General features: G+C 33.6%; 1 protein-coding gene across 4 annotated transcripts; it reads right to left on the reverse strand.

Annotated features, from left to right (window-relative positions):
- Nucleotides 1-1,620: 1,620 nt before the first annotated feature.
- Nucleotides 1,621-16,856, reverse strand: LOC148234051 (uncharacterized). Of its 4 annotated transcripts, none has more exons than XM_088187414.1 (6): nucleotides 16,480-16,856; nucleotides 4,567-4,786; nucleotides 2,591-2,675; nucleotides 2,492-2,514; nucleotides 2,085-2,417; nucleotides 1,621-1,827 (listed from the first exon to the last, which is right to left on the reverse strand). In XM_088187414.1, the coding sequence occupies exons 1-5, from the start codon at nucleotides 16,495-16,497 to the stop codon at nucleotides 2,125-2,127; spliced, it is 639 nt and encodes a 212-aa protein (XP_088043540.1). In that variant the 5' UTR covers nucleotides 16,498-16,856; the 3' UTR covers nucleotides 1,621-1,827; nucleotides 2,085-2,124. The 4 variants fall into 4 exon arrangements, with proteins under 4 accessions (XP_088043540.1, XP_088043537.1, XP_088043538.1 ...); XM_088187411.1 differs by having other exon boundaries at nucleotides 2,582-2,675; XM_088187412.1 differs by having other exon boundaries at nucleotides 1,621-2,417.
- Between the last annotated feature and the right edge of the window lie 2,995 nt (nucleotides 16,857-19,851).

A 19,851-nucleotide genomic window follows, 5' to 3' on the forward strand; every position in this document is an offset into this window, starting at 1 on the left:
ATGTAGTAAAACAAAGCGATTTATTTGTATTTACACCAAATAGAATCGCCAAGAACAGCCTATATCCAAGAGCATTGCAATGATCTTGAAGGTAAGTAATTCATTAATTTCAATTTATTTACAGAATCAAAACAGCAATGAAACAGAAAAAAATGAATTATTCCATAATTGAATTCATGTCATTTTAATTAAATATATGAGTTGATATCGAACTTCAATTGTATTTATTTAATTCATGTGCATAATCAAATTTAGCAATAGCGAAACATTGCTGGGTCCGTTTCAATTTGTTTTTTATACTGGCAACTTTGCATATGTCACATGCAATAACCTAGAACGACAACGTCGATTGTGAATGTTTTTTTGTCTTTTCTTTACAGATTACAGATTTTATCTCCACATAACACAAGTATAACTAACCGTGGGAGTTAGAAGCTAAAAATCAGTGTATTTGGATTGGTAATGGAAGCTGGGGAAAAACCGATTGGCGGCATCACATTTAAATTGCCAAGGAACTAAAGATAACAGCGCAGTTGCGGTGCCTTTGTCTAGAACAGTGATTCTCAAACAAGGTACCGCGAGCTCAGGGCCGGCCCTAGGTTATTTGGCGCCCCAGGCAAAAACAACCCCCCCCCCTATTAATACTTCAATAACTCTTTACATGAGCTCAAAAATAAATTAAAGTAGTCTAATATTATATTTGACTTGATACTCTTTTTTGCGATTGTGGGTATTTAAGAATTTGTAGTTTTTTTTTCGTCGCGATTTTTTACGCGGGAAATAATCTAAAGAGTACGCAGTAGGGCAGTGAACATCACGTTATCCACTTTTTATCCAAAACACATACGCTTCACTCACACAATCGTATTGTAGGAGTTGACAACCAGTTACTGTGATGTTACATATATTTTATTTTGTGCGAAATAGACTGAAATATTTATTTTTATAGCCAGATCTGACACAGACGAAAATCCTTGAAATGAGCATTGCCGCTTTAACAAGAACAAGCTAGACAATGAATATTCTTACGCGCATGTATCGCTTCTCTCTCGCATATATGTATACGTAGACAATGCATTCACAAAATTATTGCAGTATGAATTTTTGACGTATCAGTTAACAGCAAACTGTTTTTGAATTCGCTACTCACAATTTTTCATAGCGTTTTTTTAAAAATTGAAAATGAAATACCAATCTTCTTGCATGGCTAGCTCCCGTGGCCAGTTTCAAGAGCTGTGTATAGCCCACCAAAAATTAGGCCACTTCATGGATGCATCGGCTGTGTTGTCCGCCGGGTTAATCTTATACCATCGTTTATGCGTGGATGGTGAGCTTACGCATCATGTTACGTAGAGACCATCGATGAGACGGCCTTCCCACATGCAAATGGGAAAAAGTTAAACAGTATATATGTGGATTTCATTCACAAAGGAACAGTCACGCGCGCCTAGCCTACACATTTGTTAAACAGTGTGCGGTGTATTAGATATATTACATCATAGAACAAGCGTTTTCACAAATGCTCTATGATTTAATATTATTTTTAGTAACTAAGTTAGGTCAACCCTTTATTGGATGTGATACTAGTAAGTACATAATAGTAATAATACTAAAAAGCAATAAATTTTCAACGGGTTTATTTTCGTTTATCGTATAAAATTACAAACAATTTCGTATCGCTTGGTGTAATTTTGGTAAAATATAAAAAGTAAATTATGTACAATTCATATTGATTAACAATATTAATAAAACATCTACAACTATAAGCTAATTTGGTTTTGAACCGTTTAAAAACGACGCAGAGATACCAAAAGGTCGGGAGCTAACCTAAAAAATACAATACATATTATGTACTTTTACATTATAACACTATAAAAAATTTCGCTGCAATAGCACAAAATTTTTAAAAATATTAAAAAAAAACCACAATGTAATTGCAATTTTGTATAAATAAGTTCTACAACACATTCATTTAGTTTTATTATTTTTGTACATACATACTTATTGTAAGCAGATACGCAAATGCTAAACAACTTTTAATTCTAGCACGCAACTAAATAAATAAATATAAAACAAAAACTCACAACACACAACTCCGCAACCTTTTTTTAAAATTTAGAATGTTCAGTTGATTTCAGAGTCGGAGTGAACTGTGGCGGAGGTGTTGATATTGATGCTCGGAAAGCTCTGAAGTCCTATTGTCTCATAAGTCGACTCCGAGTAGATGGAGCTGCTGGCGTTGGAGTCCTCTTTGTTCAAAAACTGAGCCGGTCTGCCGTGTGTTCTCTTTGTGTACAAATTCTGCGCTGGAGATAAAGGACAGATCTTCTCTCTATCTCTCTCTCCAATGCTTTCACTTTCTATTACATTGTTGGACTCGCCTGTTGCGTTTCTTCCTCGGCTCATTGAATTCATTCCTGAAAATATAATATATAGGATTAGTCACAATTTACTGTTATGATATAATAAAAATTGTGACCGTGATACTCACTAGAGTTATGTTCTCGGTATTTTCTAAAACAAAAAATGTGTAATGGTTTATATTAAAATTTTTAATTTTTGAATATAAAATATGATATACCTGCAGTACTTTTGAATTCTTATAACAACAACTGTAGTGACGATCATCGTTAATATGATAGTGCCGATCATTATGTAAATCCATCTTTGGGTATCTGAAATTATATACTATATATATTTTTTTGTAGCTTTTAATTAAACATTTTTTTTGTACAATGCATGTTACATTCACTTTAAAGCAATAATAATTGTATAAATAATCTTTATCTTTGAAACAATATAAATATATGCAACACGTTATTAGCCAAACATGATAACACAACTTCTCAGAACTACTCTAGATAGAAATCGAGATTAGCCGTGCTAATAAGTTATGAAAGCGTAGAATTCCGCTAAAGTATGAGTCTAGCCAGGGACGTCATTTCAGCGTTTTCAAGGTGGCGGGGAAAGTTGACAAGTCAGTGGTTGTTTATTTATTATTTCCATTTCATTAATATTCATAGTATTTCATTAAATGACATACATTTTTCTAGCCAAATTCAAGGGCTCCTGTGTAGAATTCACGTCAAAAGTAATGAAATCGTGGTATCGCAGTGGAAACGCGCGGTTATCTAGCGTTCAAATTAAAACTTTTTATAACACTATTACGACTTACACTAGGTGAGAATATAATGAAGCATATCTAAACCAAATTTTGACCAATAGGAGAGTGCGAAAAACAATTATCCCTTCACAGAAGGCCAAAATCCACGTCAAAATCAATAAAATCGTACCGTCCCCATCGCAGTGGGAACGCTCATTACCGAGCGTTCCCACTGCGACGGCCCCGATCGACTACACTAATTCTCTCATATCAGAACTGCTTAATAATATCGATTAGGATAGCTATCATATTTTTAAAACTGTGTAATATCAAAGTGCAGACTAACTATGGAGCAGCATGCGAGATGCGACGTCTGTCTGTACTTGTTCTTATGCTTATTTTCTTCTGAGAGATGAGTATTTTGGAATTGACTTAATGTAATGACATTGTAACATTTATACATCGCATGTAAATAGACAATGACTAGTATATTTGGTTATAAGAGTATATTACTACGTATGGAAAAATTGAAATCATACCACGATACGGATATAATTTCGATATACTTATCACTACTCTTGTTTATATTTTGAACAAATTTACAGAAATTTTAATCATTACTATATTTTTTATATTTTTTAATGATAAGTACATCGAACGTATATCCGTATGGTGTGCTTTAGAGCTTATAATAGGGGTGTAAACCCAAACTTGCCATCTTTTTCTCAATTATGAACAATGATGAAATGGATAGCTATCGAACTGACTCTGTTAACGCAAATAGAGTAAAGCTTGAGTAAGCGATACAAACATACTCGTATGTATTTCTCGATTGGTCAATAGCCAGACTCTAGCCGTCACACTTTCACTCTAATCGTTAGAGTGAGACGGCAAGACTAAATTAAAAATATTTTTTTGTTTTATTTTATGAATAAAAAAATGAAAAATATAAAGAAAGTTGCAAATATTAAAAGGACCGCAGAAAATCTTCAATCGGGCCGCATGCGGCTCATGGGCCGCGTGTTGGACATAGCTGTTCTATAGAAAATGAATTCACTTTTACAAGTTTTTGAAGAAAGTACAGGTTTTTGGATCCCATTATAAATGTACTGCAGCTTCTGTACTCTTATAAAGCTCCAAAAAATGTTGCATACAAAAATGAAAGAGTCAAGGTTGCTTGAGAGATGTTGAGTCACTTTGGGCTCACTTCAAAAACATTGGCTTAAAGATGTTTACCTGATGTTTGAAGAGGCAGAAATTAGAAACTTGTTAATCAAGCTGCAAATTAATGAAAGATATATGATTCGTGGATATCGTGAATACATAAAACTTATTCAGAAAAACTATCGTGTTTATACACGTTGTGAATACTATTCATATTTCTTCAAGTGAAATTATTATATTGTAATATATATGAGATATTATATATATAGTATATACGTATGTATATAATATTATCTTACCAAGAGAGGTCTCCGAGGTGGTAGCCTTCTGTTTGGGTATCGCCCAAGTGCAAAGGTTGTTGCACAACTCTGCATCCCAAAGGTCACGGTCGTTGGAATTGTCCAGGGTCGATCCGCTCGCTGCCGCCGGTATCTTTAGGTTTGGAGGAATGGGAGGCGGCGGTGGAAACTGACCCACCCACGCTTCCAGCTGCCACACCTTCATGAAGTCGTCTTCATCCTGTAGGAAATAACAAAAACTGACATTTAGAATCTAACAATTGTAATTTGTATGCTACTATTGATGCTTACAATTGCATCAATTTGACTAGTGTTGATCAGAATAGACTTAAGATGCGCATCACTTGGATCTGTAGATGATTTTAGGATTGAAACGAGTGAAAATTAGTAACAGTAAATTTAGGTATTCGATCTGAAAATTCAGATCGAGTAATTAATTTAAGAATAAACACAAATACAGATGAAGATACTTAAACATATAAATTGGATCAGTTTGTTATAAAAAATCTGAAAGATTTATTTATGAAACATTGTGTGAACTGCTTCAAGGTAAGTGTTGGAGTTTCTAGTTTCTTTTTCATTTTACATCTATTGACAGGGATTGAGATGGAGAGAAAACGTATTTCAAGTCACACTCAGTCCTGTAAGAAACAATAGAAGAAAACCGAGCCTGTGGTTCTTTGAATCTTTTGTATTCCACCAAGCCCGCATGTGAAACCGTAATGAAACTTTTCAAACGCAGACATAAATATTTGCATGCGAGAATGTTATACACCGTTTCTCAAATAGTTTATAGGTATAAGGTATAAAATAATAGAAGTAGTCATAGAAATTATATTTGCAGTAAGTGTTGGAAATTGCTTCGTTGATATATCCTATTACGATGATATCCAATTTTTTAATTTGCGACGGAAGTCGCAAAAACTCAAATGTCCTAGGGTTTCGAATGAGAAGTGCAATTAAAAATAATAATTTATATTAAATTAAATACTTTTATTGAGATTTTTTTTATTACACTGTTCAACAATATGTGTTTCTTGACATGTATTATATATTTATTATATTTAAAAAAAAAATATAATTTAATTTGAAGTATTAACATTATTCTGCATTTTTCACGTAAACAAAATAACAGTCATATTTGCCTTAAAACTTTTACCTATTCTAAGGGGACGATCCTTAGCAATGGTTGGAATTCCTTTACTGTTGACTAATAATATAATTCTTTCTTGCTTCTCCGAAACTGCTCTTGCAGTGATGAACTTCAACGATAAAACATTGGACAGTTCACAAATATTGCTGACGGTCTTGCACAATTTTTTCGTTCTGTTTTCGAGGATTTTTTTTTCGCCTTCTGCTCAATCGCTTCTTTCTTCTTGTTCTTGGTCTTCAGTACTGACCAAGAAAACTGAGCGCTCAGATCTTTAATACGGCTTTAAAAAATTGAATTCTTCTGGCCCTGATTTGATTACCGATTTCATTTTGAAGGGTTGTGACGTCAGTCTCTGCTCCTCTAAAACGTATTTTTGGTCTAATTCTCAAGACGTCATCATTTCCTGATATTTGAAAATGCACAAAAGTCATCCCTATTCATAAAAAGGGTGACAAATTTTGTATAAAGAACTATATACCAGTCGCAGTGTTGAAATAATAATCCATAGATACGTCTTTAATCACTTTCGGCAAGTTTTGTAGGATCAACAGCGTGGGTTTCGTCCCGGTCGTTCCACTGTTACTAACCTTCTGTCTTTCACCAAAACGGTGACAAAATCTCTTGATGCGGGAATTCAAGTTGACGTCGGATATATAGATTTTTACCTGACAGATATAAGCTAAATGCGTTACAACGGCATAAATCTGTACCAATTGGGTAAGTCAATCAGAAGTAATGAATACCTACAAAGTAAGTAATAACAACTAGACTGAAAGACATCTATATTAATAATTATAAATTAGTATGTGTAATATAATTTATAAGTCTGCTGCCGTGGCTCGAACCCGCGACCTCTGGGTGAGCAGTCTGAGACTTTACGGACTACGCTATTCTGACGTTTTGAAACAACATGGCAAATTTAATTATAACTACATAAGTTATCATTACAATTCAATTTATATTTTCGCCATTGTAACTTGTTTGACAGTGTTATGAATCAGGGTGGCTGTCGAGCTTAGTCGATATATTTACAAGATAAATTTTATGAGAAAATATTCAATACTACGAACATAAAAAAGCGCTCATTAATTATTTGCCTATAATTTTTGACGCGCACTTCATGCTTAGATATTATAAAGTACATACTCTCTATTTTATTAAATTAATGTATATATCCTTAGTTTGTGCAGGAGAAGCATTTTTTTAGAAATCAGAGCGATAAAATATTTATAAGCCGCAAGCGGCTCACGAGCCGCTTTTTAGTTGTAAAGATAATATACGTATCTATCTCACGATCATTTCACGAATCCATAATTTGCTGTCGATTTCAAAAGGATATATAGTAGACGGGGGAAAAGGTTGGGCGCCTCTGAGCCGCTTCCCCTTCGACGGAGCATATCCTCTTTTTAATAAGTGACTGCATTCAAGTGCACCTTGCCAGGGGAGCATTTTAATGAACACTCGTTGCCCACATACAGACATGCTCGTAAAGGTGTAGGTACATTTTGAGCTGAAAGTGCATTGCTATTTACTTATTCTATAGAATTGCACGAAGCCAAAGGAAAAGCATAAATTTTAATAGCTGCTTGTGTTTAAGGCGAAAAGGGTTTCGCTTTGTAAGTAACAAGCTTTTTTATAACTTCATCACTCAGTTGCGCTTGTGATTTTTACAGACGTTGCGGAAGGGGGAGGAAGAAATACTCGCTTTCGTACATCTCTGTCTTTGTGTTTTTGCGAATGTAACACCACATAAAAACGCTATAAAGCCATGTTCGCCAAAGAGATTCGAGTGTATATTTAGCTGCAATAAAGCATTGCTTTACGATTATTAATACTTGACGTATTAACAGCGCAGCAAAAGGTTACATTGTTAGTACCAGAAGTTTTAACCATATATTGTATTTACATTTTTTCTTTTAAATAATTTTGTTGAAATATAATAGTATGTACTTCATAAATTTAAGCTGAACAACATTTTCACTACAAATAAAATAATCCATGTTTGCGGAACCTCCTTCTACATATTCTAAGTATACATCGTTGTTACGAAGTTGAGGGTATGTCGAAACGTGGATCCTTTACAACACACAGCTTTCCTTTACAACACACAGCTAAATTAAGATATTTTTGAGAAAAGTTTTATCGAAATTTAATTAAAATTACGGCAGTTATCGTGTACCTTAAACATATCCCATAAAATGTGAAACAATTTTTTTTAATAGTAATAGGATTTTTATCTTACTTAATTGTTTCTTTATGTTTTTTTATTACAATATTTTTAAACCGTAAGATAAATGTAAACATATCGTATTTTCTACCTACTTTCCATAAACGACGTACTGTTTTCAAACATATCAACCTGCGGAATAATCTTAATCCTAAAATGGTTACGCGCAGCTGTATACCTTTTGATATTAATCTCTAATCAATATTGCAAAGCTCTTTCATATTTTTGTAATTATATGTAAAAGTAAAGTTGAAATTATTAGTTGCTAATAATAATACCGTTATCTTGGAAATAAAAATATGTTTAAAGTCTCAGGAAATTAATCAAAAGTGCTTTTGAAAAATTTATCTGCAAAGAAGCTTTTTTTTCTAAAATAGACGCAGCGAGGTTCAAAAATAGTTTTTTGAATGGCTTTTCATGATTATGGATTCGCAAGATTGACATTTCCTTTTTTTATTTTATTGTTAATTACAAATCTGACCATCATGCCTTAATAGTTTTTCCAAATAGTTATACAATTAAACATTATGCTGCACACCTAAAATAGATGAGCACTATCCCACATATTTTTTCCAGCTCCTCATAGCTATCATCGAAAACATTGTTTTGTTTGACAAGCTGATTGAGAGCGGATCGACGGGCAAGAAAAATGGACGCGATAGTGACTCTTTAGTATACATCAGTCAAGTGACTATTGAGATCAAGCGTTCTTTTACGCCTATAGAAATAAAGCAATTTGTTAAAAGAGGAATGAGCGACTAATCTTGTATATCTGGCATATATCTTTTGACATCTCAATGAACTTAACATTTCTCTTCCGGAGTTTTACACAAATATTTTTCAACTAAGAAATGGGTGCCTTTGAAAATAAACTGGCTTATTGGAACAGTTACGTATAAGAGGAATGAATGTAGATGTTTCCAAGTATATGTATATGTATAAGTGGCGTAGCTAGGGTATGAGCCGCCCAAGGCGATCCTTTAAATTGCCGCCCCCCCCCCCCATACATTTTTTGCAAGGTGATAAAATCAACATTTCTTAAAATAATAAATAAGTTATTATTTAGCTCTTGTTATTCGTGGATTTATATATGTTTTAGTGCATTCATCGCGAATATGCCGCCCCCAAGCAAGTGCCGCCCGGGGCGGCCCGCCCCCTCCGCCACCCCATAGCTACGCCACTGATATGTATTAAAGCGATAATATTTAATCACGATTTTGGAAATCACTAGAAAAAGTATTGAACTCTTTATTACAAAGATAGTTTATTTTCGACTTAAAATAATAGTAGAAGATATCTTTGTCAGTGATAAAAATAAAATATAATTCGCATTAAATATTGCTTTCACAAAAGCTTAAGCATTTTTATTTACTACTCAATTTCTAGCTATTTTAAATAACTATGTTATAATACTAGATTTACAACCACTGTTCTAATTAGCAGATTCACCATCGTAATGCTGGTAACGCAATAAAAAACTTACAGACCCTGAAATTCGCTCTCATCTGGATGGCACCGGAGTTAATTATGCTCTGGTGGCAACGGTAAAAACATTGATTAGGAGAATATATAAAAGATAAAATATCTATAAAAAAATTGTGACACAAAACTATCAAACACACTTTTATTTACAAATATATATTTTTACTTAAAGTGTGTAGTATATTATATTTCCTTAATTACGTAAATGTACAATTGGTTATAGTAATATTTTTGTGTATATGATCTAATCGTATTTCAGATTTCTTAGGTATTAGCAATTGTTCTAGAAATAGTGGATATAATTGTAATGTTTTATTTATATTATGAACGCGAAGCACATGATTATGAATTTATAAACTGCTAAAAGTAATTATTTTTGGATATGTCTTCTTCGGAATAGAGTTAATAAATTTAGAAGATCAACAAATACAATTTCAATCAGAGCCATAAATAAATGTTATAATAATTGAGATATATCTTTAACAGATATGCTTTCATTAATGGTTATTGCCAAGGCTAGATTTTTTACTCGTAAAATACGCAACTCATTAATCATAATTCGGCAAAAAGTAGAGAAGTAAAAAAACGTTCTATTTAGAAAATAAAATTAAATAAAAAAAAATACATTTATTAATTAGATTAGATTTATTAAATATTTTAATTAAATTATAATTCCTTCTAATTTTGTATAGCTTTGTGAATTGTTTTTTATAACATTACAATTAAATTTCAACTATACCTAAACTATCTTTAAACGTTGTTTAGTGGGTTAATCTGATAGATCTCCATTCATTCAAAGTCAAATTTAATGCTTTATTGTTAAGTTTATATTGTAACATATTGTTAATATGTTAATACTACTACAATAGCTTGTTGTAATGTTAATATTAAAGATAAGGATTCAAGAGTCGAAACATTTTCTTTGAATATATTGAATGAATATGTAGTAACTATTGTAGTCATTATTTCTTTTACAAGCAAATCAAACTTTGCCCTTTATAATTATTTATCCATCTGTCTATTTGTGCATATTTCATGTTTTAAACACTAAGAAACGTTTACATTCAGGTACTTCTTAAAATACTTTATACGCTGATCCTTTATTGTGTTGTTTATGACTACTAATAAAAAATCAATGAGACGACTGTGTATAAAAATTTTTGTTCTATTAGTTATAAAATCTGAAGTAGAATATGCCATAAAAAATAAGTCAACCGGACCTGATTCGAAACCAAAATCTGGGTGAGGTAAAACTAAAAATCTTCACGACTTTTATTCTCTTACCAGTCATTTGCTAAAAGCGTAATTAATCGGTTGTAATATTATCAAGATCAAAACAACATAACAAAATTGTGACAACAACTATAGCCAGTGATTCTAAACTGAAAACTTATTAATAATATTAATTTTTATAATTGATAGAAATGGTGTAAATAAATATAACATAAATATTGTATTTGTATTTAGTCGTATCGATGATGTAGCATCATAATAGTGTGCTATTAACATATTGGTGTATAAAATAATAAGTGAATATATAACAAAATAGGCAATAATGAACTAACATGTAGAACTAAAAGCAGCACTTGTTAAAGCGATTAAGCAAATAGAAGAGCAAAAGCTAACCACAAGCCCTGCAGATTAAGATGCAGAAGAAAAAATATTCGCACAGCAGAATAAAATCAAAAAAATAATGAGATTATTAGAAACACTTGAAAATATAATAAACAAGCAAAAGACTAAACAGCATACATCGCCTCCGGTAATAGAAAGCATTGTTAAAAAGTATAGTGAACTAAACAAAGTGGGGGTTTATTCTTAAAACTTGCGTTAATTTACTGCGACCAAAATCAATATAACAAGGATACAAGACATTAGCGTATAGGATGGCACCACACAAAAGCTCTCGTTACGACCAGAAAGAATCACATAACACGCAAGTGTTCTTACTGTAAATGTTCTCCGTTATTGAAAGTATATTTCTATGTTGCGAAACGGTCACGGGAAAAAATAAATCACTAGAACCACAAAATTCCCGTTGCAGTATACAACCTTGGACAATGCCCATCAAGCAAATGTCACTTTAAAAAGGCGTATATCTATTTAGCTGTTCTAAGAAACGAATACACCTATTTGGTGGATGATCGCTGCATCTGCATGATTGTGATTCATCAGAAAGTTTTGTAGCTCTTAGTATTTAAGGCTTGTGTCTAAAAAAGAGAGGGTAGTCACAAGCAGTTACTCCCAGACTCCAATAGATTGCCCCCCGCCGCACACCCGCGGACAACATACGATTATAAGCACTCACATCCATCCGCCAGCTTCTCCATCACCACTCGGAGAATAACGAACTCGGCCAAAATTCTGGGTCTTACTCGCTGCGAAGTCACACCCCTTAGGGTATTCAAAGCGATATTGACCTTTAGCGAAGGAATAATTAAGAGAGAAATTAGACCAACTGAAAAAAACTCTTAACAGAATTGGGTGCAGTACTGTGTGTAGCGACGCTGCATTTAAAGTCATTATTTTTTCGTTCATAATAAACACTCTTTTACACTAGTTACTTTTGCATATGCTTAGTTAATGAAACATTATTTGTAGAGAAATTGCATTTTCAGAGGTTCAGTTGTTTTAGGCTCATATTACTTATTCACTCTTTTCAGAATACCTAAGCATGCATACCATTAGGGAAATAGAGACTTTCCACACCTGTAATTTTGCACAGTCACGTTCTCTACTATGCACTTCATCATTATTTTTTCATTATTTTTTTTTATTTCTGAAACTCGTTCCGGTTTGTAAGCGAGTCAATTTTGTCAAGTTGCGGGTGGTCGCGCGGAATGCGTACGTACCATTTCATACATACATATATACATATATATGTACATATACCAGAACCGCCTCTGGCAACTAGAATAACCACTCTCGGACGCTACCAACCAAGGACACGCGAGTCGTTCCAGGATGAGCCAAGGACAGAGGTCTCGGATACTTTCTGACGTCGCACTTAGAACCTATTGACTAAACAATGACCTTATGAATATGTAACGCAATTGACATTAAAAAAAATAATTAACTTTAATACATGAAATAAATGCCATTCGATTCTATGATATGTTATTGTGCATTGTCGTGCAAGAGAATTCGAACCTTTTCGATTGATTAATGTGACGTAGCAATTCTTGATGCATTTTGGTATTTTTTTCGAAATAACTCTCAGCTGTAATGATTTTGCTAGGATTAAAAAATGTAGTAGATTATATATAATGCAGGTCATTAAATAGCTTTTTTATTTTATTATTGTACAAACAGCTTTCTGATGTCATAAAGATCAAAAAACGGATCGTTTATGTTACGTAAAAAAAATGCAGAGCACACACTGTAACGGCGATATTTTAATTTAGTTAGTGCGGCACCCATTTATCAAGCTTTTTTTTCCATAATTTGAGTGATCCAGAACGATTACTAATGTTTGACTTCTGTACAAGTTCTCAAATTGTATAATTGACACAAAAATAATTTAATTTATAATAATTAATTCATACAAAATTATCGTGCGAACTTTTTTTCTAGAGATAGCAAGCATAGAAAGATATATATTTAAAATTCCGCGAAAATTGCGGACCGTAATGTGTTAAGAGAGGAAGTAAATCATCTATATTCTATGCACTCACCCGAACCGTTTACAGTCATATCCATATTTTACTCAAATGCTCAAGTACTCATCTATCAAATATACATTTTATTGTCTATATTTTAGGAACCACTGACACGTTGCAATTTTTGTTGTTATACGCGTCAGACATTTTAAGCATCCGGAGTGGTTGGGGTGGTATGAGTAGGTGGCAATTTTTCGTTAAAAAATGACGAGAAACTCACGGTCGTCTCACTAAAACAATGGACGAGGGGTGCCTAAAGGGCTTATTGTGTTGAAAACGCCGAAGGGTGGCCAGAGAGAAAAAGCAGAAAGAATCGGAACTCTTGGGACTTCCTCGACAGGATGTCCGCCAAATTGAGTATGATTCATGGCGAAACTCGTTCAATCAAAGCGATATTGCACTACAAGGTTATTAAAGGCGAGGGTTATTCGAAAAGTAAACATACAAAGCTCACAAAGTATATGCCATATAATATGTATTTTTCAATGCATGGGAACGAGTTGATTGTTTCAAACATTACAGTCTCAGCCTCATTTCTTAAATTTTTGTAACCGTTTCGTGAAGAAGACACTTGACATCGTTCATAAAGTTCATCGATCGTTAAACGTATATAATAACGGATGGTCTTATAATCCATTCTTCGTGATGAGCGTCATTTCTCGCTGCTTTAAATTCACGACACTACTTTGCCTGTTTCATAAGCAGAAGTAATTTCCGATCTCTGAACGAACCTCACACTTATTAGGAATTAATACGGTCATTTTAAACATATACTACAAGCACAACGTTGCTGCGACAACTTAGTTAAATATGATTGTGCTCAAATAACATTGTTTACATTGACATTAATCTGTATAAAAGGATCACGGATGAAATGAAATCATATCTTTTATCTTCGTAACTAATAATCATAGAGTAATAACAAATAATGGTGTGAATTTTACAGTCATTTAGAAGCCGGAAGTAATCTCTAAGTTCTCTGTCTTTTATCACATATTTTATAATGATCCCACGAGAAAAACTTGAACAATTAAGATATGCAATCGGGTTAGGGGTTAGCTCTACCTAGTTTCAAGGAAGCCGTCCTATAATTACAAAGGATAGTGCAAACAGCGCTTATCAAATGGCAATTAAGGTGTTCTGAAAAAAGATTTATATTGATTAAACCATTGTTGTTTTGCAGATTACTAATGGTTATTGTTAATGACGGCATGTTGTGCGTGATAAAAAATAGAAAATTACTAAGAGAACCAACGAATATCGAATAATATATGATGATTTAAATTTACATTAAAAAAGTTGAACTAGTAAAATGGTAGTGTGGCGACCACACACATGTCCACGTTTGAAAGGATCTTATGAACAAAACGATCATCCATTAACATGGAAACATTACGCAAAGCCTACAAAATTCACACAAAGCTCTCATTACGACCCCATAAATAACATGAGTTTTGTTCTTACTGTAAATATTATTCGCCATTGAGAGAATATTTCTTTGTTGCGAAACGGTCACGGATATAATAAATCACCGGATATACAAGATTACCGTTGCAGAATACGACCTTGGATAATGCCCATCAAGCAAATGTCGCTTTCTAAAGGCGTATACCTATTTCGCTGTTCTAAGAAACGAGTACATATATAGCGTGATTGTGATTGGTCAGCAAGCTTGACAGCCCTGGACTCCGATGAGGGGAGGGTAGTACGCTGCCCGTGGACAACATACTGTCATGGGCACTTACATCCCGAGAGGGACTCCTTCATACGAGTACCACCGTAGCAGAGAGGAATCAACTTCCGCTGTACACTCGCTAATGAATAAATCTTGTGGATAGATAAATATCTCGGCTAATATTGCTAGTTAGTTTAATAATCCTTTAAATGAAAGAAAAGAGGGCAAAAATGTTAAATAAAAAAATTAAAATTTAATAAAAATTAAAAAAAAAATCTGAAAAACTACCTGAAAAAATACTACCCAAGAATGCATTGGCAAAAAAAATTCGCTCTATCCTGGTATGAGTGGGGACTTTTTAAAATAATATTATAACTTAAATTAAGTGAGAATCGATGAAGCATATCTAAATCGAATTTTGGTCAATAGAAGGGCGCAAAAACAATTATCACTTCTCAGAAGTTAAAAATTCACGTCAAAAGCAATAAAATAGGGCCGTCGCCGTAGCAGTGGCACCGAGCGTTAACACGATTTTATTGCTTTTGACGTGGATTTTTGACTTCTCAAAAGAGATAATTGTTTTTGCTATTGGTCAAAATTCGGTTTATATGTTCCTCATACCTTTTGACCAATACTCTCATATCGGTAAGGATAGCTGTCATAATTTTAAAGCATAGTGTAATATCCAAGTGCAGACAAACTATGAAGCAATATGCGAGATGCGACGTCTGTTTGCAGTTTTTCTTCTTCTTATATTCCTCTGTGAGAAATATTTATGAACTTGACCTAATGAAAGTATAATTAGCTTTAGAACTTTTATCAGGTTAGGTTTAGGTTGAACAGCAAATAGACGTTTCACAACTGACAAATTGAGTTTCATGGATATTTTAGAGCAGCATATTAGCGCCTATCAGTTAAATTATATTTTCGCTAGCAGAAATATATATCTACTGGTGAAATATATATTTGGACTTCACCAATAAAAAGTATACATTCACTGTAACATACAAATAAAATAATTATATATTACTACGTATGGATCTTTATATGTATATGATATCCTTTAATGTATCGCAAAAATCTATCGTACAACAGAAGGACTACTCTCGATTAAAATAAAACAGTCAGCGTAAATAATCCTTGCAATGTTATAGATATATAATAGGGCACAAAATAATAAATTCGGCGATAACAACTTCACGATTTGGAATTTAACGCTTTCAAAATATATTGACTAAATATTGAGTTGAATTAAAAACAGTAATTTAATTTATTTAAATATGTAGGTAAATGTAAAAACATAACTTTTTAGATTGAGAGCCATGATAGGGTTTGAACGGCTGGTACAGACTATTCAAAAAATTGTTTCCAAAATCAGATATCAGATTTTACGACGAATTTTAGTAATTTGACAATTCCAGGTAAAATTAAATGCTTTAAAATGACTTCAATATATTGGGCATGACATAGATGCCTATGGACTTCTAAGGCTTAATTCTCAAAACACATCGAAACACCTTTTCGCGATTAGAATTTGCAGTATTCCTATCTGCACATATGTACATATGTATATGTTATGGCTTTTAAATACATTTTAGAGTATTTAGTTACATGTTTTAAGAGTTTTTTTTTTAAATAAAACAAAAGAAAATTATAAAATTAAATTTCTTTTGTTATCTTGCGCTTCTATAATAACACAAATATACAAAAAGCTCACCTCGTCCATGTGCAGCATAAAGGCAATATCATTTCACTTCCATGCCTAGATTCCGACTCTCGTCGTCGTGCATCTCCATCGCCAGTCACATTTTCACATCAGTCTCACACCGAAACTTATGTCACTAAAGTTGTAATTTTTCAACCGAATCAAACAATCACTAGTATGCGTTTCGATCAAGTTCGACGTCCTGCTTTAACCCCTTCGCTGCCATCGCGCGGTCCGACTAACGGTAAGATGCTAGTATGTATGCGCGCGCCAAAGTGTTTTACAGCATGCGTCACGTCTCGACCGGCGCTTGGCTACGACTGGACTCGCTGTCCTTAGCGACTGTCCCGCCACCCGCGTGCATTGACGGCCACCTACCAAGAGATTGCAGCATTCATCGGACGGCGAGAGACAAACGTGGGAAAGAACCTGGCCGAACTCGTCTTTCGAGGTGGCTAGAATGTTCATCTTGAGGTATCTTGAAAATGTTTGTGTTAGGACAGGCAGTGCAGCGAGGAGATTGTCATGTTTCAGCTGAAAGTTTTGGATACGAAAATTATTTATTATTGATGATTTTGAAGTGGTGTACATCGCGTGCCAAAAATACAAAGAATATTTATTGATTGTCTGATGTCCCGAGCAGTTTTTAATAGCGGGACAATGAGACCCTTATTCTCAACAAAAATGCATTACACCTTCAATAAACATTTGAGAATAGAGTGTTTATTGGCGGTGTCTACTATGACCGAAATTATCAGAATTCGTTCGTTGAACAAAACAAAACATTGGAAAGACCCACCCTTTATTATCGTTTAACGCTTATCTCAAAAACAGGGATGCGTCGCAATTTTTTGTATATTTTGTAAATTTTCTTAATTATTTAAATTTTTTTAATTTTGACATATATTTTTGTATTACATATTTGCATTTATTTAGCGAAGTCATTTTGAATGTTGTACATTATTTTGGTACCGTATGTTGGCTGGATGCCACAGATCCTGTAAGAAATGAAGAAGATCAATCCGAGATTGGTAGTAGCGGTGAAACCTCATGCAGGATCTCCAACATAAGAAAGCGCTTCCGCCCTTGTTTAGAATTGAAGACGAGAAGACTAACTAAATATAATTGTAAATTACGTGGCCAGTATTTGTGCCTGCAACATTGTTTCTTTGTTTGCTCTAATGACTGATTTGAGACTTGATAAAACCAGGAGGTACACTGACTGAAACTCATAAAAATTTAATCAAAAATAGTCATAAGGAAATTCATGATATCAAGTGAAAGTCATTCTAGTGTTTTGCAATAACTTTAAAGTCAGTTTTTATTTTCTTAGTCTAATTATTTCGTTTTCAATTTTTTGTGCAATATTTTTTTTATGTTAGAAGTTCATATTTTTTTCAAATAAAAGCTTTATATTAATACATCTGATTTATTCTTTAACCTTTTCTCAAACAAACGTATACGTATGTCACTAAATGATCGATTTTCAGTCGTGGATCTCACAGAACCGTGCCACCAATGGTGTTACTTTAGAGGCGCCATTAACGGAGTGTTAATATGCTGGTGTAGTGTCATATATGTATCGTCAAATTGTAATGATTCATGTTGTAGCGATCCGGCTGCTTCTGTACAAACATCTTCCAACACTTTTTCGTCCTAAAACACTGGAACGGAATCTTCTTGTCAGATTCGCCGCTAATCACTCAATCTCGAGCTCCTGGAAATCGGTCTGTGAATCTACCATAAAAAAGCAGTAGCGACGAGGACAAACTGTAGGCATAAATTAACTCCGATTTGGAGGCTTTGGATTGCACCTGCCTGAGTGGATGACTTAATTTAGACCCTGACAGGTAGTAATGGTGGCCGACTACAAAAAGAGCAACGAATGCCCGCGGTGCGTCCAAACAAGGGTCTACCAAAAATTAAGCTGTCCGTGACTGGTTTGGTAGGGAAAAAAATCATGCCAAATTCCACGTCGGAGCATCGGCAATTAATCTCGGCCCGGTTCTTAGCGTGATCACCGTACAGCAGAACCTCGATCATTTGAACCTCTCGTGTTTTTAAAAAGGAACTAAATATTAATTTACTTTAGAATGACACAACGAGCACAACGAGATATTGAATCTAAGCAAATAAATAATGAAAATCATGACTGATACAAACAGGGCCGCCGAGAGCGAGCCCAGGTTCTGGAAAAATAATGATTCCGGGCCTCATAACAAAAATGGCATTTTATATTATTTTTAATATCGTAATATAATTTCTTGAATGAATATTAATATGTACAAGTTAACCCTTTCTATGCTACACATAAATATAAAAAATTGCGGCATATTTTCTGCGAAATATTTTAATTAGGCATTAAAAATATCTACTCATTATATTTACTTGATAATTAGTCGTGTTTTCTTTCCTGCTCAGTGTTGCCATATAGTGAATTTCTAGTCCAGGTCAAAAGCAATTAAATCGTGCCATCGCGGTGAAAAAACAAGCGTTTATATTAAAACTTTTTATGATAATATTACTTTTATAATACAATTACAAATTGAATGAGGAAGAAATAAACCGAATTTTGACCAATAGGAGTGTGGAAAAACAATTATCTCTTCTCAGAAGTCAAAAATCCACGTCAAAAGCAATAACATCGTGCCGTCACGCTCGTTACCGAGCGTTTTTTTAAAAAACTTTTTATAACAAATGATAATTGGTGAAGATTTTGACTAAATCTATTTTAGTTTATCTTTGGAACTCAGAATTACGCCACGGTTCCTATACGAGCAATCATCTCCAGAATATGCGTTCAAGGACAAGCACTGACGCCTTCCAGAAGGAGATATACATAAGGGCCACTTTGTACAGTTTGCTGTACAAACGTCCTCCACAAATCATCAACTAAATTTATATGTGTATTATATGTATGTAATTTGTATCAATATATAAAAAAATATTTTATTAATTTTTGAAATGATTTTAATTGCATTTTTTTTAAAATAATATGTCATACGTATAATATTGTTATCGACTTCTGCTAAATTCGCCAAAGAATGCCGATAAGCTGAAGTCTTGCAGCGCAGGTAGAAACAAAAACAACACACAATCGTATTTTCGTGAGACGTATACGACTTTCTTTTTGTGACTCTGTTTTAAAACGCGCGAATGTATGTGTGTAAAAATTGGAAACTATGGCATACACTGATATAGCGTATATCAGCGCATACACCATTCACATCCATTTGAAGTGTAAATACACTTCGGAATGGAAGGATTAATTCCTTCGTAAGATATTCCTCATTTGAGATACACAAGAGCTCATCTGTAGTTGTCTCAAAAAGAAAATAATAAAAAATATTTTATAAAGGAAATTTAACGGTTTTTAAGACAGGA

Source organism: Plectrocnemia conspersa, unplaced genomic scaffold, assembly GCF_051122295.1.
Source record: "Plectrocnemia conspersa isolate PC_06_02 unplaced genomic scaffold, ASM5112229v1 ptg000006l, whole genome shotgun sequence".
Taxonomy (NCBI): domain Eukaryota; kingdom Metazoa; phylum Arthropoda; class Insecta; order Trichoptera; family Polycentropodidae; genus Plectrocnemia; species Plectrocnemia conspersa.